General features: G+C 49.4%; 1 protein-coding gene across 1 annotated transcript; it reads left to right on the top strand.

The window, feature by feature from the left end:
* The first annotated feature begins 16,754 nt into the window (after positions 1-16,754).
* On the top strand, positions 16,755-23,015 carry Trim28 (tripartite motif containing 28). The gene is made up of 17 exons (XM_051207764.1): positions 16,755-17,210; positions 17,479-17,591; positions 17,796-17,928; positions 19,783-19,918; positions 20,010-20,126; positions 20,198-20,312; positions 20,408-20,554; positions 20,660-20,774; positions 20,859-20,965; positions 21,069-21,105; positions 21,191-21,236; positions 21,327-21,579; positions 21,669-21,988; positions 22,072-22,195; positions 22,287-22,373; positions 22,457-22,594; positions 22,679-23,015. The coding sequence occupies exons 1-17, from the start codon at positions 16,865-16,867 to the stop codon at positions 22,853-22,855; spliced, it is 2,511 nt and encodes an 836-aa protein (XP_051063721.1). The 5' UTR covers positions 16,755-16,864; the 3' UTR covers positions 22,856-23,015.
* Positions 23,016-23,529: the final 514 nt, after the last annotated feature.

The following is a 23,529-nucleotide window of genomic DNA, read 5'->3' as shown; positions in this document are numbered from 1 at the left end:
GATGGGTTGACCTTCCTTGCTCTCCATTCTTGGGAGCAACCAGTCAGCCTCCGTGTAAGGCCAGCCAGGTCCCAATGAGTAGAACTGGAGAGTTGCAGAGAGCCCTGGGTCTCCGTGCACCTAGTACTGTGGAGTCTAGCAGAGCTGGTGCCTCAGGAGGGAGATGGCAGGGTTTTTGATCTCCATCCCAGACTGATGCTGGATAGCTGTGTTGCTTATGTGTTTAAAAGTCTGGTGAAGCATTGCCAGGTTAATAGGACCCAAATCGAGTGCTGGGAATGTAGCTCAGTTGCTAGAGCGCCTAGCATTTTAGAAGCCCTGTGTCTGATCCTCAACTTGACAGAAATCGTGTGTGGTGGTCCACACCTGTAATCCAAGCATTTGGGACTGAGGCAGGAGGGCCAGAAGTTCAAAGTCATCCCCATATATTAGAGTTTGAGCCCATTCTGGGTTAGAGAAGATGCTGGCTAAAAAGTAACCTAAATGTTGCCGGGTGGTGGTGGCACACGCCTTTAATCCAAGCACTCAGGAGCCAGCCTGGTCTACCAGAACGAGTTCTAGAACAGGGTCGAAAGCTACCCAGAAAAACCCTGTCTCAAAAACAAACAAACAAACAGCCATGGATGCCTGTAATGCTGTCACTTGAGAGGGAGGAACTTGAAGATTGGGAGTTTAAGGCAACCTTGGCTGTGAGAATCTGTTCATCAAAACCTAAGTAAAAGAGCTGAGGAAATGGTTTAGCATGCAGGGAACCCTGGGTTCAGATCGCAAAATGACCAAGCATAATGGTCTGGCATCTTTACCTATGTTCAGATTCTAAGCCCAAGAAGGAGACATTGCCTTCCCCCAACTGAATCACCTCCTTCATATTGGACAGCCTTCTCTTTGCTCATTCCTCTCCAACTTCAGGGACCCCTCTGTATACCCTCACATGTATTTACTCCTGCAGGCCAGCAGAGGGCACCAGATCTCATTTTAGATGGCTGTGAGCCACTATGTGGTTGCTGGGAATTGAACTCAGGACTTTTGGAAGAGCATCCCTTTACCTCTGAGCCATCTCTCCAGCCCCTATACCCTCACCTTCTTACTTGACTGGTATGCCACCTGGGCCTTCCCTAACTTCGGGCTTCGTCACCTCTGTCATGTGACTTGTCTCCTCCATCTTAGAGCCTGGTACAGTAGCACACAGGTACAGTAGCACTATCCTGGGCTACCATGGAGCTTGACCCTGTAAGCTTATGAGGCCTCAATGAACTAATTTGGCAAGGAGTCCAGATTGTAAACCAGCATGGAAACCAGCCACATGGTGGACAGACTCATGACAGGTACAGGAGTTTTAGGGAAAGATAAGGAAACCCAAAGTATCAGAGAATGTATATTTAGTCCTAGCCAGTGTTGGAAAGAAAAAGACCAAAAAGGGAACAAAAGTTGCATCTCAGCAAGGTGGGCAGACGCAATGGAAAGGCATAGTGGTTGTGGGGACTTCGGGAAAGGGAAAGTACAGCATGCCATTAAAGGTGTAATTATCCCACCATTTCTCTAGTGTCAGATAAGGTGTGATCCCACTTTTCTGAGGGGTTGTCCCTTAGCCAAATGATCCACCAGCCCAACTGGATTAATTCTTATATTTTCAGCAGCTTGCAACATTAGGTCCCCACTGCAAGTTTTCCGTTAATGGGCATTTACCACTGCTGTGTCAGTCACCGTCACTCAGGGAGGCTGACTGACGCAGCAGTATTTCTAGTGAGAACCATGTCAGGTAGAGCTGCATAGTAAGTGTAATGATTAAATGATTAAAAAAAAAAAAAGTGAAGTGGGTACCTGGGTACCTGTCAGCAGGCCCTGCCAAGGTGTGCCACTAAGCAAACATGCCGCTAACAGAGTCAGTGGAAGAGGTTTATTAGGGGAGGGGGAGGGGAAGAGTGAAAAGCAACATTGGTGTGGGGGCAGACAGACAGACAGACAGGCAAGCAAAAAGAGGAAGGACAGAGGAGAGAGACAAGCAAGAGACAAAAAAGAGAGTGAGATGTGGCTGACGGGCACTTTTAAGGGGTGCACATGTTGTATAGCTGTTGGTGGAAAGGTGCCTGTGGACAGATGATGACCTAACTTAACTGCTTTGGTGGTAGTAGATGCAGGCAGGCTGTTGCTGCAGCAGAAACTAATAGTAAGGTAATAGTAAGGACCCTTGTCTTTAAACCACACATACACACACACACACACACAGATTCACAGATTTGGTGGCTCAAATCCCAAACCTGTAATCATATTGTCAGTAGGTACTCTACTGGAAAAGTCTTCGCAGATGTGATTGAAGTTATTCATCAAATACTCTTTTTGTTTGTTTGTTTGATTTTTTTTTCCAGGCAAGGTTTCTCTGTGAAACAGTTCTAACAGTCTTGGCTGTTGGGAGGTGATGTGGGGGACCATGGCCAGGTTGACCAAGGTGGAAGGACAAACCCACCAGGGAGACAGAGCTTAAGGCTTAAGTGAGAAGTTTTATTAGAAAGGGGAGGGAGAGCTGGGTGTTGACGGAGCATGCCTTTCATCCCAGCACTCAGGAGGCAGAGGCAGGTGGATCTCTGTGAGTTAGAGGCCAGCCTGGTCTACAGAGCAAGTTCCAAAGCTACACAGAGAAACCCTGTCTCAAAAAAAAAAAAAAAAAAAAAAAAAAAAAAAAAAAGAAAGAAAAAAAGAAAGAAAAAAGAAAAACTAATTGATCCTAATTGATCCTAAACCTTCCCTTAACTATACTTAAAAGGAGACCATACAGTTGTGCCCAGGCTCTGAAACTCCCAAACCATCAAGAGACCAGATCCGAGGCAAAAACAAAGAGTCTTTTCAATTTACAATTTAACTGACAGTTAACTTGGTGTCAGTCCCACACAGCAGGTGAAGCAGGCAGACCTGGAGCAGCAGCAGCAGCAGCTGTAGGGCATATATTGATTTTGGGACAGCAGGGGGAGTGTCTGAGGGGAAAATCAGCTAGATGCATAGCAACTGTCTCAGGTTTAATGCACCTCCTGGCTTGGGCAACTGGTCCTGAGTTCTTTGGTCAGCTGCAACTCCAGAAAGGTTACTATGCCTTGAGAACTTCCCAGGGCAGTTACTACTCCCAGCATTCCACTTGATTAGTAAAGCACATCCAGAGCCCACCAGCTAACTTCTGATTGGTTCCTTGCCACATGGAGGTCTTCCTAGTGATTAGGGCAAGGTCAGACAAGGTTGGGGGCTCAGCACATGTTGCTGAGTCAGGGGCCTAAGTCTTGCTGGGTCTTTTCTGCAGCCTATCATGGCCGCCAAAGCAGGAGGCTGGATGAGGGTCTGGGCCCTTTAAAACATTCCTCTTGGGGTTCATCTCCATTTTGTACAGGTGAATGACCCCACATGCATGTGGTATAATAAGCGCTTTTACGTGCTTTTTTTTTTTTTTTTTTTTTTTGAGTCTGGGGTCTTCCTTCAGCATTTCCTCTGGCCCTACATTTTATATGTTAAATAAGCACCTCAGTCCTCAGTCTTAGATTTGAAACCTAACACAGAGGACCCGCGTTCAAGTCCTAGTGCCAATTGATGGCTCACAACTATCCACCATTTGATGTTCTTTTCTGGCATTTGTGTGGTATGCAGACATACATGCAGGCAAAACATCGATACACCATGAAATAAATAATTTTTTAAATAGATGATCCTGGATTATTTGGGTAGTTCCAAAATAATGAAAAAAGGTTCTTATAGGTGGAAGTGCTTATAGTAGGAGAGTATTCCAGAAACTCAGAAAGGGATAGGTTTTGTGACAGAATGAGAGGGCAGGGACAGAAAAAGCATCCTAGACATCAACATGCAGGAAAACAGGAACCTCAGGCACACAGCTTCATGGAGCTAGATCTGCCCATAACCTGAATGAACTCTTTAAGTAGACTTCTTCAGAGCCTTCACTTAAGATTCCCACCTGACAATGGTGGCGCGCACCTTTAATCCCAGCACTCGTGAAGCAGAAGCGGGAGGCTCTCTGTGAGTTCGTGGCCAGCCTGGTCTACAGAGTGAATTCCACAACAGCCAGGACTGTTGCATAGAGAAACCTGTCTCAGAAAAGGGGAAAAAAAAACCCATCCCACCTGACTGGCACCTCAAAAGGTTGTGGCTTGTGGACATAGAGCTTGCCTGCGGTGAGCAGCTGCCATGAGCAGCAAAGATGTTACTTTTGGTTACTTTGCTTCTGGTCACTTGTTACAATAGCATTAAAAGCTAGTAACATCTGTGGGCTGGAGATGGGGCTAAGTTTGACTCTCTAGCTGTGTGTGAGTGAAAACAGGAGAGGCAGCCAGATCACTGTGAATTGGAGGTCAGCCTGTTCTACATAGCAAGTTCCAGGCCAGCAAGGACTACATAGTGAGACCCTACTTTAAAAATTAAGTAAAAACAAACAAACAAACAAACAAAAACCCAAAAATGAGGAAACTCAAAACAAACAAAAGCAACCCCAGCACGAAGGTCCAGCTCTGAGGGAAGACACCTGAACCCAGACAGGGTTGAGTTAAAGGACCTAGACCGGAAGTGTAGGGTGGGTTTAGGAAGAGGACCTAGCTAGACATAGCCTCGAGAAAACATTTGTTAGGGTTCTTTGAAAGACTTTATCACAGTGGTTGTGGAGCCATTTTGAAAAAAATAAATGTATTGGGTGGGCAGTGATGTCCCACATCTTTGATCCTAGCACTCAGGAGGCAGAGGCAGGCAGTTCTCTGTAAGTTTCAGACCAGCCTGGTCCACCAAGGGAGTTCCAGGACAGCCAGGACCACACAGAGAAATCCTGTTTCACAAAAAAACAAAAAGAAAAACAAACAAAACAACAATGGAACTGTTGGCTCAGAGTTTGAGCCTACTGACTGCTCTTAACAGAAGACCTGGGGTCAGTTCCCAGCACTCACATGGCAGCTCACAGCTCCAGTTCTAGGGGACCCGACACCCTCACATAGACATACATGTAGGCAAAATACCAATGCACATAAAAATAAAGTTAACAAAAGAATAAATGCATATATTTGAAAACAATTTTTTATTATATTTGTAGCCTCTGTGTGTGCATATATGTGCATGTATGCACAAGTCTGCAGGACAGCTTGCTAGGGCTAGTTCTGTCTTCACTATGTCACCCTAGGGTGAGGACGAGAACGGGTGGAGATGGTGAGCTTAGGCCGGGCGACTAGGCTGAGCCATCTCTCTGGCCCTAAACACAATTTTTTTCTTTTTCTTCTCTCTCTCTCTCTTTTGGAGACAGGGTTTCTCTGTATTGCTTTGGAGCCTGTCCTGGAACTCCCTCTGTTAGACCAGGCTGGTCTGGAACTCACAGAAATCCACTTGCCTCTGCCTCTCCAGTGCTGGTATTAAAGGCAAGGTGTGAGCCACCAATGCCTGGCTCATCTCTTTTATTTCTTATTAATATTTTTGAAGATCTGGTCACTGTGATCTTGAAGCTACTTCCCATGTTGTCTTCCTCTTCCCCTCCTCTAGGGTTTAGAATTTAAAAAAATATTTGCAGGGCATGCAGTCTGACTAAAAAAAAAAAAAAATTGTAGCAAGGCGTTGGTGGCACACACCTTTAATACCAGTCCTCAGGAGGTAGAGGCAGGCAGATCTCTGTGAGTGAGGCCAGAGGCCAGCCTGGTCTTGAAAAACAAAAACAAAAACAAAAAAAAAGGGGGAAAGAAAAAGAAATAAAAGGGATGGAGGCATACAGGTAACTCCTCCTTTGGGCGAAGCAGTCACATAGGTCAGAGAGAAAGGTTCTCCCCAAGACACATTCCAGGACCCCTTTAGTGGAGTAGTACTGCTAGTTAGCATCTTAACTTTCTTTGACTATCAAGCCAGGTTCTCATCTACAGACTTCCACTGTGACAGCAACTATCCAGGGGCAAAGTCCAAAACTCAGGTCCTGTGTCCACAAATAGAGCCCCACCTTAGGGGAACTAGACCATACCTAGGATCCAGACAACCAAATTGTTCTTTTTGTTTCCATTCCATCCAGGTACAAACACTAAAGTTACCCCATGGAAATTGCTTCAGGGCACAAGACAGGATGGATACTTGGAGAAACTCAGGCAAGATAAGGAAACACAAACTAGTAGGGACAATTTAGAATGGAACAGAAATGGGAGCTTCTGAGTTGGGAGGACAGTTTACACCCTCAGAAAGAGCCTCAGATGGCCGGGCGATGATGGTGTACAGCTTTAATCCCAGCAGAGGCAGGCGATCTATGTAGTCCGAGGCCAGCCTGGTCTACAGAGTGAGTGCCGGGACAGGTTCCAAAGCTACACAGAGAAGCCCTGTCTTGAATTCCATCCCCACCCCCAAAGCCTCTGAGACTGCAGTTTAAGGTAGGTAGCAGAGGAGATCCAAAGATGACTTCGGAAGTAGCAGAAGCAAGAGATAGTTCAGGCCCCTTGCCGCTACAGCTTTCCGGAAAAATAATAGCACCTAGACAGAGACTAAAGACCAGGGGAATGGGGTGGAGCTGAGGAATGTGTGCCTGAGGGAAAAGGTTTACAGGAGGGGCTTTCATAGGTAAAAACATTCCGATAGCCCTGGGTAAGGGCCCCTCCTTAATTACCTCGAAAGGCTTCTACTTCGACTTCTGGATCTGGGGGGGGGGGGGGTGGAGTTATGCTAGCCTCATCTACAGTAGGTACTGGGCTAGCTTTTGCACCTCTCATCCAAAGGTTGGCTTTCCTCCCTGCAAGGGTTAGCCTTGCAAGTTTCTCCTCCTTAACAGGCTCCGATCAGTCATCCATAAGCTTAACAAGGAATGTGACCTTACCCCTTGCGGCTTTAAATCTTTGACAGCGTCCTGTGAGTCTCTGTCTCCACACTGATTTTTACTGAAGTCACTTTGTAGTAACGATTGTGGCCGGTACCTATCTGTGGAGCCAAACAATATAACGTCTTGGTACCAACCCTCGAAGGTCCCTGTCACCTTCCCTTGGGCTCCTGAAATCCCCAAACTTGAAAATTCCTTTTTAATTAAAAAATCTTCACATCAGTGAAGTATTTGCCAGCATGCACGTCTGTGCATCACAAGCATGCTTGGTGGTGCCTGTGGAGGCCAGAAAGGGGATTGGGATTCTCTGCAACTGCAGTTACAGTTATGGGAAGCCACAATGTAGGTGCTGGGCACTGAACACTGGCCCTCTGGAAGAGTAGCCAGTATTTTTTTTTCCGGGGGAGGGGTTTCTCTGCATAGCTTTGGAGCCTGTCCTGGCACTCACAGAGATCTGCCTGCCACTGCCTCCCAAGTGCCTGTGCCACGGCCCAGCTAGTAGCCTATTCTTAGCCACTGAGCCACCTGTCCAGAAACTAAGAAACTAGTCTATGTGATGCTGGATGTTGAACCCAAGGCTTGACAATCATTCATTCTATTACTAACCGAGCCACATCCCTAGTATTGGATTTCTATTTATTTAGTGTTTTTCAAAACATAGCCCTGGCTGTCCAAGGAATTTTTCTGTAGACCATGGTGGCTTCAAACTCAGAGATCCAGCTACCTTTGCATCCCAAGAGATGGGATTAAAGGTGGCGGGAGTCTCCACTACCAGGTCTAGTCTTGAATATATTTAAAAATACGTCTTACCAGGGCTGGAGAAATGGCCTCCTTGGACATTCAGCATGCAGGTGGTACACAGAAATACACATAGCAAATATATATATACACAGCATGTATGTGTGCACACATATGTACATACTGATTTTTTTTTAACCACATTTATTTGTTTGTGTGTGGTGGGCCACACATGTCACAGAGCGCATGTTGATGTCAGAGGCCATTTTTAGGGAGTTAGTTCTCTCTCTACTATGTGTGGATTCTTGGACTCAATTCAGGTCATGGAGTTTAGCAGCAGGTGCCTTTGACAGCTGGCTTTTTTTTTTTTTTTTTTTTTTTTTAAGATAAGGACTCAGGTACACAGGCTGACTTCAAACTTCAGAGGTCTGCCTGCCTCTGCTTTCCCAGTGTTAGGATTAAAGATGCGCTTGCTTTACCATATCAAGTTTGTTCTGCTATTTTGCAACAGGATTTTATTTATTTATTTATGTTTTTATGTATGGGGTTGTTTTGCCACGAGTGTCGGGTTTCAGGCCCCCTGGAACTGTGTAAGGAGCATGTAAGCAGACAGGCAGAAGGAGATCAGGAAAGTGAACATAGGCCCAACTACTAGAGATAAAAATTAATGAGAGTGTGCATGTGTGGCAGAGTGTGATAAGCAAGGTATTAAAGGACCAGTTCAGGATTGAGAGGCAGAACCCACCATGACTGTGTGAAGGACAGTCCTGGAACTCTCCTCGGACAGAGAAGCCAGTCCACTAAGCTGAGAGCCACCTGCCGGATCTGGTCCCAGACATCGAAGACCAGAGGCCTGTTGGACCTCCTGCTGGAATCCAGAGTAATCTTGTGATGTCTCGCTCAAGCTGTAACACCTCCCCACCCCACCCCCACCCCCTCCGGACAGGTAGCCCGGGTGTGAGCCTAGTGCCTATGGTCCCTAGGACTTTGCTTCTGCTTGTGTGTATTGCTCTGATGTTGTGTGAAGTAAAATATACCTTCAAGACCATCTTGCTGAGTTTGTCATCATTCCTCCTGAGTGAAACGCTGGTAAGTGCTCTGACAAACTGGAACTACTGAAAGTTACGAACTCATATGTGGGTGTCGGGAATTGAACCCTGGTCCCCTGGAAGAGCAGTCAGTGAACCCTGAGCCGTCTCTCTAACCCCTTGAAACAGGAGTTTGCATAGTCCAGGCTGACCTCCCTCTGGTTAGCCTCGAACTCCTGGTCCTCCTCGTCCCACATGCTGAGATTACAGACACATGGCACCATGCCCTTGCCTTGTCTTGCTCACTCTGTTCTATGAAGTTCTAACTGTCCCGTAACTTACTACTTAGACCAGGCTGGTCTTGAATTCAGAGATCTGCCTGCCTTTGGGATTCAAGGTGTGTGCCACTGTTCCTGACAAACATTCAGTGTTTTTTTGTTTTTTTAATGAATTCATATTCACTACATTTCGGTAATCACCACAGTCAAGCACTTTCGAGGCAGGGCCAGGTGGATTTCTGAGTTGGAGGTGAGCTTGAAATGCAAAGTAAATGCCAGGACTATGCAGATAAACCATCTAGAAAAAACAAAACACCATCCCCAACAACCCCCCACCCCAGCACTCATCACCAGAAAAGACAGAAGGTGGAAACAGAAGGATCAGAAACTGAAAGTCATCCTCAGCTAAATAAGTTCCAGACCAGCCTAGGATATATGAAACCCTACCTCAAAAGAAATAGAGAAACAGGCTGAGATGGCTCAGTGGGTAAAGGCACTTGTTGCCAAGCCTGATCTCTCTCTCTCCCTCTCTCACACACACAAATGTAAACTTGAGAGAGAGAGAGAGAGAGAGAGGCTGAGCTCCAGGCTAAATGTTGTTGCCTTACAATCCCTCACATGACATTGGCTAAAACCCACTATGTCCAGCGTCCGGTGTGTGCCCTAATGTAGGCAGCTGCCAGCTTGAGTCCCCTACACTGTCAGGTGTCCCCAGGCACTGACACCACACACCCCTAGGCACCTCCTTGAGCAAATATAAGCAGGCAATCCCGTGTTGCTCAGGGATTTCATTGCAAGTTAAAAGGTGCTGCTTTTCACGTTTTAGCTTCTAATGATCAGGCAGTGTTCTGTAAGCAAGCTGCAGTGCCATGTGTCCCTGAGATTCTGTTCCCTCAGGGAAGGCAAGATTGATGCCAAAATCCTCTGAGCGTGTTTAACTGTAAGGTAGCAAGCAAGCATCATGTGGCGACCTGGCTCACTTATTTTTATCCTTCCTTCCTTCCTTCCTCCCTCCCTCCCTCCCTTCCTTCCTTCCTTCCTTCCTCCCTCCCTCCCTTCCTTCCTCTCTCTCCCCCTTCCTTCCTCTCTCTCTCCTTTCCTTCCCCTCCCTCCCTCCCTCCCTCCCTCTCTCCCTCCCTCCCTCCCTTCCTTCCTAACTCCACCACCCCACTACCGGCTCCCACCCCACATTACCTCATTCTAGCTGGGACTGAAGCAGACTGAACTCTGTAGCTCAGGCTGACTTTAACTTGGGAGTGACCCTCCTATCTCGACCCCCACGGCCCCAAGTGCTAACATTACAGATGTGTGATGCTTTGGGTTTTTGTTTATTTGTTTGTTTTTAGATAGGATCCAGGTTGGCTGAAAAGTTTGTGCACTCCAATAATCCTCTCCTCGAAGCCGATGCAGCAATGCAAATCAGATCAAATCAAACCTAAATAGGAAAAGCCCACGTTTAATGGATACAGGGCTCCCAGATGGCTTTCCAGCCCCTCCCGCCCCAGAGAGGAAAGAGGAAAGGGAGCAGGGAAGAACCATAAATCTGTTCTCTGGGGGACAGTTTAAATACCCTGTGGGAGTGGTCTTCAACATCTCTTGGGGAGGGATCATCATTTGGCGGGCTTTCTGAGACGCAGCAGGGTTTGGAGGGAGATGGGGAGGGGCTTGGGTGGAGCTTACACTGTAACATTGGCCCCCATTTGAAGACCAGCTTGAGCTGCTGATCCTCTTGTCTCAATGCCATGCCTCCCCCCCCCCCCAGTCTCTTCTTTTGACATAATTCCTCTCTTGTAGCTCAGTGCTGTCTGGAACTTAATGTGTAGCCCACACTAACCTCGAACTCAAGGTTCTTCTGCCTCAGTCTCCTGAGTGTTGGCATTACAGGTGTGTGTTTCTATATCCAGCTCTTCTAACAGTGGGCCTAGAACCCTGGGCCTCCACAGGCTAGTCAGGCACTCTACTCTAAATCTAGCCTTCTCTCTAGTTTCTGAATTTAATGTGTGGATAGGAATCATGGATTCACTGCATCAGCTGGTGAACTGAGTGTTGTGCTGGCTAATTTTCACGCCAGCTTTCCATAGGCTAGGGTCATTTGGGAAGAGGGAACCTCAGTTGAGAAACTGTCCCCACCAGACTGGATGTAGGAAAGCCTTGTTTTATTTTTGAGACGAGGTCTCTTTACAATGTTGTTCTGGCTGTCCTGGAACTTGCTATGTAGACCGGGCTGGCCTCTGCTTGGTGAGTGTTGGAATTAAAGGTGTGTACTGCCACACTCAACCAATGGGGCATTTTTAAAATTAGTGACTGATGTGGGACAGCTTGGGTGGCTGGTTCTGTTCCTAGGTAGGGAGGTGGTCCTGGGTGTCTAAGAAAGTGCATACTTTTAATCCCAACATTCAGGAAGAAGGCAAAGTTGACTTAAGGCAGTGGCTTTTACAGCCACTGTAGCTTTTCTCCTTTCCATCCACCATGTTTGAATTTTGAGGTGGGTCTGTTACCCACTTCTGTCTAAAGAAAGTGCGGAAGATTCCCCACCCTACACTCCTTAAAAAAAATTAAGGGTCTGGAGAGATGACCCAGTGGCAAAGAACACTGGCTGCTCTTCCAGAGGACCTAGGTTCAGTTCCCAGCATCCACACGGTGGTCCACAGTAATCCCAGTTCCAGAAACCCTCACCCAATGCACATAAAAATAAAATATATTTTAAAAAATTAAAACAAAGAGGCAGGCGGATCTCTGATTTCGAGACCAGCCTGCTCTACAAAGTAAGTTTCAGGACAGCCAGGGCTGTTACACAGAAAACCCTGTCTCAAAAAAAAAAAAAAAAAAAAAAAAAAAAAAAACACACAAAAACAAAACAACAAAAAATTAAAACAAGGTTTCACCGTAGGAAGGGCTTTTCTGGAACAAAGAAAAGGCGACATGGCACAAACCAATGCCTATCTATGCTCACATGTTCTAACCCTGAATCCGAGGAGTAGTTGCTGGTATGGGTAATGCTGCTGAAGGCTTTGGTGTCCTGTCTCTCTGTTCAAGCATCCACCATTATCAAACCTAGGCTGACCTTGAACTTCTGATCTCTTCCCTCTACTTTGGGAGTATGGGATTACAGGCATGAGTCCCCACCCCAATTTCTTTATTTTTTTTTCCTTTGTTGTTGCTATTTATTTTTATTGTATGCACATTGGTGTTTTACCAAGGATATCTATCAGGGTCCCCTGAAACTGGAATTACAGATTGTTGTTAACTGCCATGTGGGTGCTGGGAACTGAGCCCTGGTGCTCTGGAAGAGCAGTTAGTGCTCTTAACCACTGAGCCAACTCTCCGGCTGCCCACAGGCTTTGTGCATCCTTGGTAAGCAAGCTGCTGAGTACAAATATCCTTAGTCCCTCACTTCTTCATCCTTTGTTGTTTTTGCTTTCCGAGACAGGGCTTCTCTGTAGCTTTGGAGCCTGTCCTGTAAACCAGGCTGGCCTCCAATTCACAGAGATCTGCCTCCCTCTGCCTCCTGAGTGCTGGGATTAAAGGTGTGCACCCCAATGCCTGGCATTTCTCCATCCTTCTTTTTGCTGTACTGGGGATTGAACCCAGGGACTTGAACACGCTTAGCAAATATTGCTGTACCTCTGGGCTATTTCCGCAGGCAGTCAGTCTTTGGCTATTTTCTTCTTGTTCTATCATTCTTTGGCTATTGACTACGATTCCTTCTGTCATCACTGTGTCTCTTAATTTACTGGCTTCTCCCCTCCCCCCCCCTCCCGAGCTAATGCAAGAGCAAGAGTATCTGGAGAACCATCATTAATATGAAGTTTAAACTGATGACTGCCAAGGGTAGTGCTGTGTGCCCTTAATCTTAGAACTCGGGAAGCAGAGGCAAGCTGATCTCTGTGAGTTCTAGGCCAGCCTGATCTGCATAGGGAGTTTCAGGACAGCCAGGGCTCAGGGCTGTGTAGTGGGACCCTGTCTGGTGGTGGTGGAGTAGGACGGGATGTTTCAGTGCTAGGCATGCTGTCATTCCTCTGCAATCCCAGCTACTCAGGAGGCTAAGGCAGGGGGACTCAAATAAAGGCTTGACAGGCCACACAGGGAGTTTAAGACTGGCTTGGGGATTGGGGAATACAGTAAGCACTGTCTCAAAACAAACAAATAAAAAAGGCTGGGGATGTAAGTCAGTGAGTGCTTCAGCTCTTGCCTACAAGCCCCCAGTAAATCAGGGGAATGGCCCAGTGGTGGGATGCTGGCCTCACCTGCAGGAAGTCCCGGGCTTAATTCTCAGCACCATATATACCCATGTACATTAAAATGCATGCATTGTAGTTTCTGTAACATCTAAGTGTTTATTGATTAGGAAAAAGGAACTTTACACATGTAATTTCAGTTTTTTGTTTTTTTAAGATTTACTTATTAGGTAAACAACATTCTGCTTCCATGTCTGCCTACAGACCAGAAAATGATCTCATTACAGACGGTTGTGAGCCACCCTGTGGCTGTCAGGAGTTGAACTCAGGACCTCTGGAAGAGCAGTCAGTGTTCTTAACCACTGAGCCATCTCTCCAGCCCCTCAGTTTTGTTCTTGTTTTTTTTTTTTTTTTTTTTAAGACAAGTTTTCTCTGCAGCCCTGGCTGTCCTGGAACACTCTCTGTAGAGCAGGCTAGCTTCCAATTACTTCCCGGGATTAAAGGTGTATGGCACCATGCCTGGCTGTTTTCTGCATTTTTTTCCCCTCAAGATTTATTTATTATTATGTGCATTGATGTTGTCCTACATGTATTGTAGTGTGAGGTGCCAAATCCCCTGGAACTGGCGTTACAGACAGTTGTAAGCCACCATGTGGTTGCTGGGAATTGAACCTGAGTCCTAGAAGAGCAGCCAGTGCTTTTCACTGCTGAGTCATCTCTCCATCCCTGATTTCAGTATTCTTAAACAGGAAGGTTATTTTTATCCGAGTTTATCTAGTGTGTCCTAAATACATATATTGACACTTTTTGTATTTCTATTTTTGGTTTTATTTATGTTTATTTATGTACTTGGATTTTTTTTTTTAAATTGTTTTTGTTTTTCGAGACAGGGCTTCTCTGTGGCTTTGGAGCCTGTCCTGGGATTTGCTCTTTAGTCCAGGCTGACTTCAAACTCACAAGGATCCACCTGCCTTGGTCCCCCCTCCCCCACTCGCCCCCCAGTGCTGGGACTAAAGGTGTGCGCCAGCAACATTTTTAAAAATCATAATTTTATGTGCAAGAGTGTTTGCTCCACATTTGTACCTGGCGCTGGAGGAAGTGATAAGAGGACGTTAGAGCCCTTGCAAATGGAGTTACTGGTGGTTGTGGGCTACCAGGGGGGTGCTGGAAATTGAACCTCTGATGCTCAGCAAGAGTTGCAAATGCTCTTAATCCTTTTGTTTAAGGCAGGGACTCATTCTGTAGACCGGGCTGACCGGAACTCACTAAATTAACAATGTATTTGTTTTGGTTGTTGTAGCAGACTTTGTATCCCTACTTGACTTCGCTACTTAGCACAGGCTGTCCTTAACTCATCCAGTTCTGCCTCTGCCTGTCCAGTGCTGGGATCACAGGCACCTGCCAATGCATTAGCGCACGCCTTTAATTCCAGCACTCAGGAGGCAGAGGCAGGAGGATCTCTGTGAGTTCAAGGCCAGCTCCGGCTACAGAGCTAGTTCCAGGACGGCTAGGGCTGTTATATAGAGAAGCCCTGTCTTGAAAAAACAAAAACCAAGAGATAGTTCAAACCCACAGAGAAACCCTGTCTCGAAAAACCAAAAATTAAAACAAAAATTTTAATTGCACCAGGGCGGGGGGGGGGGGTAGGGGGACGGGGACCATAATGCTTGCCTTTAATCCCAGTCTCAGGAGGCAAGTGAATCTCTGTGAATTCAAGACCAACCTGGTGGTATACAGAGCGAATTCCAGGACAGCCAGGGCTACACAGAGAAACTCTTGTCTTGAAAAAGGGAAAGAAAATTAAATTGCAGTTGTTGCTGTTGTTTGTGGTGAGTGCACACACGCACAGTGAACACGAAGCCAGGACAACCTGAGGGAGTTGGTTCTTTCCTTCCACTTTGTGGGTCTCAGTGATTAAACAAACTAATGTGGTCAGGGTTGGTGGCAAGTGCCTCTGTTCGCGGAGCCATTTCCTCGGTCTCCATCACCGCTCTCCCCCCATTCCTTGCCCTTGTTCTGGTGTGCTGCGGATGCATCCTAGAGCTTTGCACAGGACAGGCAAGCAAGCATTCTGCACTTCATTCAAACCCCTGGTCCCCATCATCATCTATCTACTTTGATCTTGTGTCTGGTACCCTAATGTCTGCTCCAGGGGCCTAGTTAGACTTGGTTCACAGGACCCCTACCCTGGCGATCCTGGGGCCAGATATGGGTGGGGCTGTGAAGTACTCGCCAAATATTCCTACGGGACGCCCACAGTGTCCCGTCCCGTCCGCCCCCCCCCCCGCCCCGTGCCTGCCTCTCCAGCCTCCAGATTATGCCCTCATTTTCAGAGGTAGGAAGTGAGAGTCCAGCCGCTGGGTCTGGTGGGGGCGTGGCTCGCCGAAGGGTGAGCGCTGAAGCTGCAGAGGAAGGAACAAAGGCTGGGGCGGGGACAAAGCCCTGGGCCCCCAGACTGATTGGGAACAAAGGCCACACCCGAGACAGTGGCGGGACACTCACTCCTCGCCTCTCCATTGCCACGTGGGGGACACCTGGTTCCCGTGCGAAGTGGCAGCCTCCTGCTGTTTAGAACCCTGGACCTGCCAGCTTCCAACAGTCCAGACCTAGAGTGGAGTCCGAGGGTCCTCCTGGCACTAGAGCGGCAGAGGCGATCGCCCTCAGCACGGGACTGGAATGGGAAGGGGGATGGACAGACTGCCCTTTCCATACTGATCCTGCTTCTGAGACTTAGCCACGCTCGATCTTGCTATTCTCTAGATCAGACTCATCTTGGATCCTGCTCCTCCCCTCAGACAGGTCCTGATTCCACTCTCTCCAGGTCCTGTTCTGCCCCCCAGATAAGATTCACCACCCAAATCCAACTTTTATTCCTCTGCGTTAAACGTTCGGTTCGCCCACCTCCAAAATAACCCATCAAAATCAGGACAGCAGATGGCTAACATAAGAAGGGGCTAGCGAGGGAGTGGGCAGTTTCACACAACGCCTTCTCGATAGTTCTCTATGATCTGCGGGTTGACTTGGGCAACTTTCTGCTTCCCGAGTTTAACAATAAAAAAGTTTGGGTTGAGTCCGCCTCCGCGTTCCGGCGGGAACTTCCTTCCTGCTAAAGACCCCGCGCCCCCTCCACCTGGGCTCAATCTCTTTGCTGGGCCGTGGCCCCGCCCACCCCGCATTGTCCCGCCCCTCCCCCGCGACTATAGGCCAGGTTGAGGCTGCAGACGTCGCCACGCCTGCTGGGGAGGCGGGGCCCAGGCTGCAGCCCTGCGCTACCCGCCGCTTGAGCAGACGGGGGTCGGCCGCGGTGCACGGTGCCTGGGCCTGGGCGGCGTCGCGCACGTACTCCGCCGGTGAATCCCGCACCCGCGGCCTCGCCACGCAGGCCCTGCAAGGGCGGCCGCGAGTGGGAGGGAGGGCACGGGCCCGTGCGTAATCTGCCCGCGCCCCGCCCCCGGGCTGCGGTGCCCAACGCGCGTGCGCGGCGGCGTCGGCGCCAGATATTTCTGTCCCGCCTCCGGGCCGCGGCTCTTTCTGCGAGCGGCGCGCGGTCGGGCGGTCCTTAGCAAGTCTTGCGGAGCGCCTCTCAGCAGCAGAGGAAGAGGCGGCGCGGGTGGCGCCGTTGTCTACAGGGAGGCCGGTAGCCAGCGGCTTAGCCGCGTTTCGCCTGCGCCCAGGGCGCGCCGGGCGTCGGCCTAGGAGACGCGTGGCGGCGCTCGGCCTCGCGGCAGCACAGGCTGCCCGGCCGTTGGCGGCGAGCGCTCGTGCGCCTGCGCAGCGGGCTCCGCGCCCCTCCTCCCCTGGGCGGCCCCCCCACCCCCCGGCGGCGTGTGAATGGCGGCCTCGGCGGCGGCTGCGGCGGCCTCGGCCGCGGCGGCCTCGGCTGCCTCTGGCAGCCCAGCGTCGGGCGAGGGCCCGGCTGGCGGCGAGAAGCGCCCCGCGGCCGCCTCTTCGGCCGCGACGGCCTCCGCGTCCGCGGCCGCGTCGTCGCCCGCGGGGGGCGGCGGCGAAGCGCAGGAGCTCCTGGAGCATTGCGGCGTGTGTCGCGAGCGCCTGCGGCCTGAGCGGGAGCCTCGGCTGCTGCCCTGCCTGCATTCGGCCTGTAGTGCATGCCTCGGCCCCGCCGCACCCGCCGCGGCGAATAATTCAGGGGATGGCAGCGCAGCGGGCGACGGCGCTAGTGAGTGCTGGGTGGCCAGGTGCCCCTCCCCCTCCTCGCAGACTGTGCTCAGCTCTGCGCCTGTGCGAGAGGATGGGGGCCCCCCGGGTAGGGTTAGGCCTGGTGGTTTAGTGGGGGAACGGGCGCGTGGCCTGGTCTGTGTCCGTGAAAACGCGGAGTATGGTAGGAGATGGGAAATAGCGCCAAGGGAGGACGGTGTCTGGTTCAGCCTTTGAGGGGGAGGCATAGGTTAGGTGAACGTCCAGTATTCGCATTCTTGTGTCCGCAGTGGTGGATTGTCCAGTGTGCAAGCAGCAATGCTACTCCAAAGACATCGTGGAGAATTACTTTATGCGCGATAGTGGCAGCAAGACTTCTTCTGATTCCCAGGATGCTAACCAGGTGTGTCCTGCCGGAGAGAACGGGGTCCGTGTACTTCTCCTGAACCTATCAATCAGTTCCCTTAGCTGGTTCCGGGATATCTCAGTCTCTGGGAGGGCAGTACAGATTTGGAGTGCATAATAAATTTTAGGTTGCATTTTCTGGGCAGTAAGTGGTGGATCCGTTGGGTGGTCTTGCTTATTTTAACCCTCCTTCCTTTCACAGTGCTGTACTAGCTGTGAAGATAATGCCCCAGCCACTAGCTATTGTGTGGAGTGCTCTGAGCCACTGTGTGAGACCTGTGTGGAGGCCCACCAACGGGTGAAGTACACCAAGGACCACACTGTGCGCTCCACGGGTATGTGAAAAACTGGAGGCTGTTGGAGCTGCCCAAAATGGCTGCTTGCTGGATGAGTGGTTTTCCAGGGACCTGACACAGAACTCAGAGAATTCCTGGGTTCAGTAATCGGGGGGGGGGGGGGTCTAAGTGAGTAGGGAAAGGCTACAGCCAGCCAGTGTGTGCAGGGTTTCTTAAGTTTGTTGCAGTCAATACTAAGATCATCTTCGATTGGGAGAGTGTGAATGGGTCCTGGTGATGGACACCTTCGCTTCAGCTAGTGAGGGCAAGATGGAAATGACTTGGATTTGGGTGTTCTCTGGCACCAAGCTTTAGGTTTCTGGACAGGTTGGTAATGCTCTTAGTTGAGCACTGGAATGACTTTCAGTGAGCCTCAGAAGCATTAAGTGTCTTCTCCCTTAAAACTCATGGTCAGACATCTCGGATTTTAAAGTTGCATGGTGGCTTGGGTGTGAAATAGATCTTGGTTTTTTTGGGATTTGGTCCAGGCAGACTCCTTAGGAGCAGCTTTTTGATGTGATAGTTGTACTTCCCATCCCAGAGGACAAACAGTGATGGTGGTAGTGGAAGGTAGTGGGGGAGGCATAGGAAGGAATCTGCAGGTTGTTTATCTAATAATACTTAAGGACAGAGCCGGCGTATAGCTGTGGGTACTGACCTTCAGGAAGCCAAGGCCTTGACTGGCTTATGTTCTATCTAGTATATAGTTTGGGCTTGGTTAGTCCAAGGCCAGCCTGGATTGGATTATCACTGGGAAGAAGGGAACTGAATCAGTCTATTACTTTCTGTAGCCCAGGCTGGCCTTCCTCTCTTGATGACCCTTCCATGGCTTCAAAAGTGAACTAAGCCTGGGGGTGGTGGTGCACATCTTAGATTTGCAGAGGCAGGTGGATCTCTGAGTTCAAGGGTAGCTTGGTCTACAGAGTAAGTCCCAGGATAGCCAAGGCCAGACAGAAACCCTGTCTACAAAAAAGAGGCACTTGCCATATGCTTGATTCTACTCCACACCCCTTTGTTTGTTTATCTTTTGGTTTTTTTTCAAGACAAGGTTTTTGTTCTGTCAGCAGCCTTGGCTGGCTGTCCTGGAACGTTGTAGAACTGGCTGGCCTCAACTCAAATACTTACCTTTGCCTCTTGTGCTAGGATTTAAGGAGTGTGTTGCTACATCCAGTGTTTTTGTATTTTGAGGAAAGGTCTATAGAGCCCTTCCTTCCTATCCTTGAACTCACTATGTAGACCAGGCTGGCCTTCATACTTAAGAGAGATTTGTTTACTTCTGCCGGTCAAGTGCTGGGATTAAAGTTCTGCCCCATCAGACCTTTTTGGGGAGATAGCTTAGTATGTAGTCCTGGCTGAGTCTCAAACTCAGATCTGCCTGCCTTTGTCTTCTGAGTCCTGTGATTATGTCCAGCCTTTTTTCAAGATGATCAGTCTTGACTATAGAGACAAGTCTGGCTTTGGATTCACTATATGTAGCTCAAGCTTACCTTGAACTTGTGATCATCTTCTTTCCATTTCCTGGGGGCTGATACTTTATAACAGGCTTTTACTGATGTTTTTACTGGTGTTTTGGGGTTTGGGTGTCATTTCTCCAAGCAATCAGGACCTTGTTTTGGGGATGGTTTTTTAGCAGGCAGAAAGTTAGTCAGGAAACAGTAGGGAGCTTCTTCAGAAGCTGTCCTTATACATTATGTATGGATAGTGTGATCATCTGGGAGCAGAAAGCTTCATTGTTGATCTAGGTCTTCTCCATAGGTGGGTCAAGGATGTGGGATGAGCTGGAAATGGGGGTCACAAGGCTTTTGTCTACTGCTTGAGTTGGAGATGATTAAGGGCATGATTCCTATTTTCCAGGGCCTGCTAAGAGTCCAGATGGTGAACGCACAGTCTATTGTAATGTGCACAAGCATGAACCCCTTGTGCTCTTTTGTGAGAGCTGTGACACTCTAACTTGCCGGGACTGCCAGCTCAACGCTCACAAGGACCATCAGTGAGTATCAAAGTCACAGTGGGTAGGTGGATGCCATCATTTCCAAGTTGGGCATGTAGGTTCACTTTTTTTTTTTTTTTTGTGGTTCTAGGTACCAGTTCTTGGAAGATGCCGTGAGGAACCAACGTAAACTCTTGGCTTCTCTGGTGAAACGTCTGGGGGACAAACATGCCACACTGCAGAAAAACACCAAGGAGGTTCGCAGCTCGTAAGTGCGGGTGCCAGGGCTATTGGGGTCCCAGGGCAAGGTTTCCTGGCTTAACTTGTCTTGTCCATTAGTATCCGCCAAGTATCTGATGTGCAGAAGCGTGTGCAGGTTGATGTCAAGATGGCCATTCTACAGATCATGAAGGAGCTGAATAAACGGGGCCGGGTTCTGGTCAATGATGCCCAGGTAAACCTTAAACTTGACTCCTGGCATGACACCATCCAGGGTGGAGAATTCACTGCCTTGCTTTCTTGCTGACCCTTGTTTTCCTTGACCTACAGAAAGTAACGGAGGGCCAGCAGGAGCGCCTGGAGCGCCAACACTGGACTATGACCAAAATCCAGAAGCATCAGGAACACATTTTGCGATTTGCCTCTTGGGCTCTGGAAAGTGACAACAACACAGCCCTCTTGCTGTCTAAGAAGTTGGTGTGTAGTGGTGGGCTTCATTCAGCGAGGTGCCCCTTTAGCACCCACCTTTGGGACCCTGTAAGTTGCCAGGTGTGCTCACTTGCTACCTTTTTGCCCCATTAGATCTATTTCCAGCTGCATCGAGCTCTCAAAATGATTGTGGATCCTGTGGAGCCTCATGGTGAGATGAAGTTTCAATGGGATCTCAATGCCTGGACCAAGAGTGCTGAGGCTTTTGGTAGGTAGTGTAGTCTTTGCTTTTGCTTGACCTGGGGAGCATCTTAGGCAGTACTGTACCTATTGATGACTTTTTATTCTTTAGGTAAGATCGTGGCTGAGCGTCCTGGTACAAACTCCACAGGTCCTGGGCCCATGGCTCCTCCAAGAGCGCCAGGGCCCTTAAGCAAGCAAGGCTCTGGCAGCAGCCAGGTGAGCTGGGGAGAGAAATCAGGAAAGGGCTGAGGGCTATAGGGTACCATGGAGTTGGAGTACTTGCCCCACTGATGAGCACATTTCCCTGTTCTGTCTCTAGCCCATGGAGGTACAGGAGGGCTATGGCTTTGGGTCGGGTAAGTAGTTTTGCCTGGGGAGTTGGAAGGGCTTGGTGAGTACCGGGTATCTGTCTTTTCTACCAACTTTTTGTCTTCTGAGCAGATGATCCATACTCAAGTGCAGAGCCACATGTGTCGGGCATGAAGCGGTAAGTGTGGAACCCATTGGAGTAGGTGGGTATAGTATAGTACTGGTGTATTAGGGACTTGTAGGATCTCATAAGAAGGTATACTTACAGGTCCCGCTCTGGTGAGGGAGAGGTAAGTGGCCTCATGCGGAAGGTGCCACGCGTGAGCCTTGAACGCCTGGATCTGGATCTCACTGCTGATAGCCAGCCACCAGTCTTCAAGGTCTTTCCTGGCAGTACCACTGAGGACTACAATCTGATTGTTATTGAGCGTGGTGCTGCCGCTGCAGCTGCTGGTCAGGCTGGGGCTGTGCCTCCAGGAGCTCCTGGTGCCCTACCCTTGCCCGGCATGGCCATTGTCAAGGTGAGCCTGTCTTACAATACACAACAGTGATTAGAAAGGGACACCTGTCACCCCAGATTTGGATAACAACACTCAGACTGTCTTAATAGGAAGAAGAGACAGAAGCTGCTATTGGAGCCCCGCCTGCTGCCACTGAGGGTCCTGAGACCAAGCCTGTGTTGATGGCTCTGGCTGAAGGCCCTGGTGCTGAGGGACCCCGTCTGGCTTCACCTAGTGGCAGTACCAGCTCAGGCCTGGAAGTGGTGGCTCCTGAGGGTACCTCAGCCCCAGTAGGTGGACCAGGTATCCTGGATGACAGTGCCACTATCTGTCGTGTCTGCCAGAAGCCAGGTGACCTGGTCATGTGCAACCAGTGCGAGTTTTGCTTTCACCTGGATTGCCACCTCCCTGCCCTTCAGGATGTGCCAGGGTATGTGTGAGGCTGGGCACATCAGAGGATAGATCATGGAGGGCTAGTTGTCATCATTTACATCTCGTCTTTCTTCCCCATAGGGAGGAGTGGAGTTGCTCACTCTGCCATGTGCTCCCTGACCTAAAGGAGGAAGATGGGAGCCTTAGCCTGGATGGAGCAGACAGCACTGGTGTGGTAGCTAAGCTCTCACCAGTCAACCAGAGGGTGAGGGCTGAATGCATAGGTGTTGGTTGGATGGCCCAGTAGCTGTAGCCCTCCTCCGTGGTATAACTTTGACATTTCTTACACTACCTAGAAGTGTGAGCGTGTCCTTCTGGCCCTGTTCTGCCATGAACCCTGTCGCCCCTTGCACCAGCTGGCTACTGATGCTACGTTCTCCATGGTGAGTTCCACCCAGAACAGGAGAGGTTGGGTTATGGGAGAGGTCATGGGTGTTCCTCTTATGCCTGTGTTGTCTTCCTGCAGGAGCAGCCTGGTGGTACCCTAGACCTGACCCTGATACGAGCTCGCCTCCAAGAGAAGCTGTCGCCCCCTTATAGTTCTCCTCAGGAGTTTGCCCAAGATGTGGGCCGCATGTTCAAGCAGTTCAACAAACTGACTGAGGTGGGCTTGCAGCATGAAGCAGGGGGGGCAACAGGGGGAGGGAAAGGCGGGACTTACTCACCACTGTACTCTTAATTGGCCCAGGACAAGGCGGATGTGCAGTCCATCATCGGCCTGCAGCGCTTCTTTGAGACGCGCATGAATGACGCCTTTGGCGACACCAAGTTTTCTGCTGTGCTGGTAGAACCTCCACCGCTGAACCTTCCGAGTGCTAGCCTAAGTTCTCAGGAGCTGTCTGGTGGCCCTGGTGATGGGCCCTGAAGCTGGAGCTCTTGTCAGCCCAGTCAAGCTCTGGTCTTTTGTCCTTTCACCCCATACCCCCTCCTCCTCTGGTGGCCTGACTCCTGCTCTTGGTGGCCCTGTCCTTCAGTCCCTCCTCACAAAATGGTTTTTACTTCTGTGGATTTAATAAAAACTTAACGAGTCACTCATGCCTCAGCTGTTTGGGGACTATGTTCCTGAGGGTTTAGGCTATGCCTGCATTGTTCACCATATCAATAAACTCCCTGCTGGGGACCTTATCTCTTTGACAGGGTGAAGGATTTCTACACTCCCTAGTGAGATTTTAGTTGAGGTCTGAAGTGTACCAGATAAAAATTCTGGACCTGAAGCTATAAACTTGCACTAAAAAAAATGGGTTGCATGCTGACAACCACCCCCACCCCCCACCCAAAACAACAACCACAGGGTCTGCTTCTTAACTGGGAGTCTATAAAACCAGCTGTCCTGGAACACTGATCTGTTGGGATTAAAGGTTTGTATTAACACCTGGAAAGGATTTGTTCCTTCTTGCTTAGGACAGTCTTTGACCCATGATTTGTTTGTACGTGGTTGGCTCTCAGAGCAGGGTCAGCCTTGCTTACTTTCACAAACTCCAACCTGGATTTGGGTCCCATTGCCACTACACTAGTTTGGGAAATGTATTATATGGGGGA

Source organism: Phodopus roborovskii, unplaced genomic scaffold (assembly GCF_943737965.1).
Source record: "Phodopus roborovskii unplaced genomic scaffold, PHOROB, whole genome shotgun sequence".
Lineage (NCBI taxonomy): Eukaryota > Metazoa > Chordata > Mammalia > Rodentia > Cricetidae > Phodopus > Phodopus roborovskii.
Note: the sequence above shows the minus strand (reverse complement) of the source record. Positions and strands in the feature narration are given on the sequence as shown.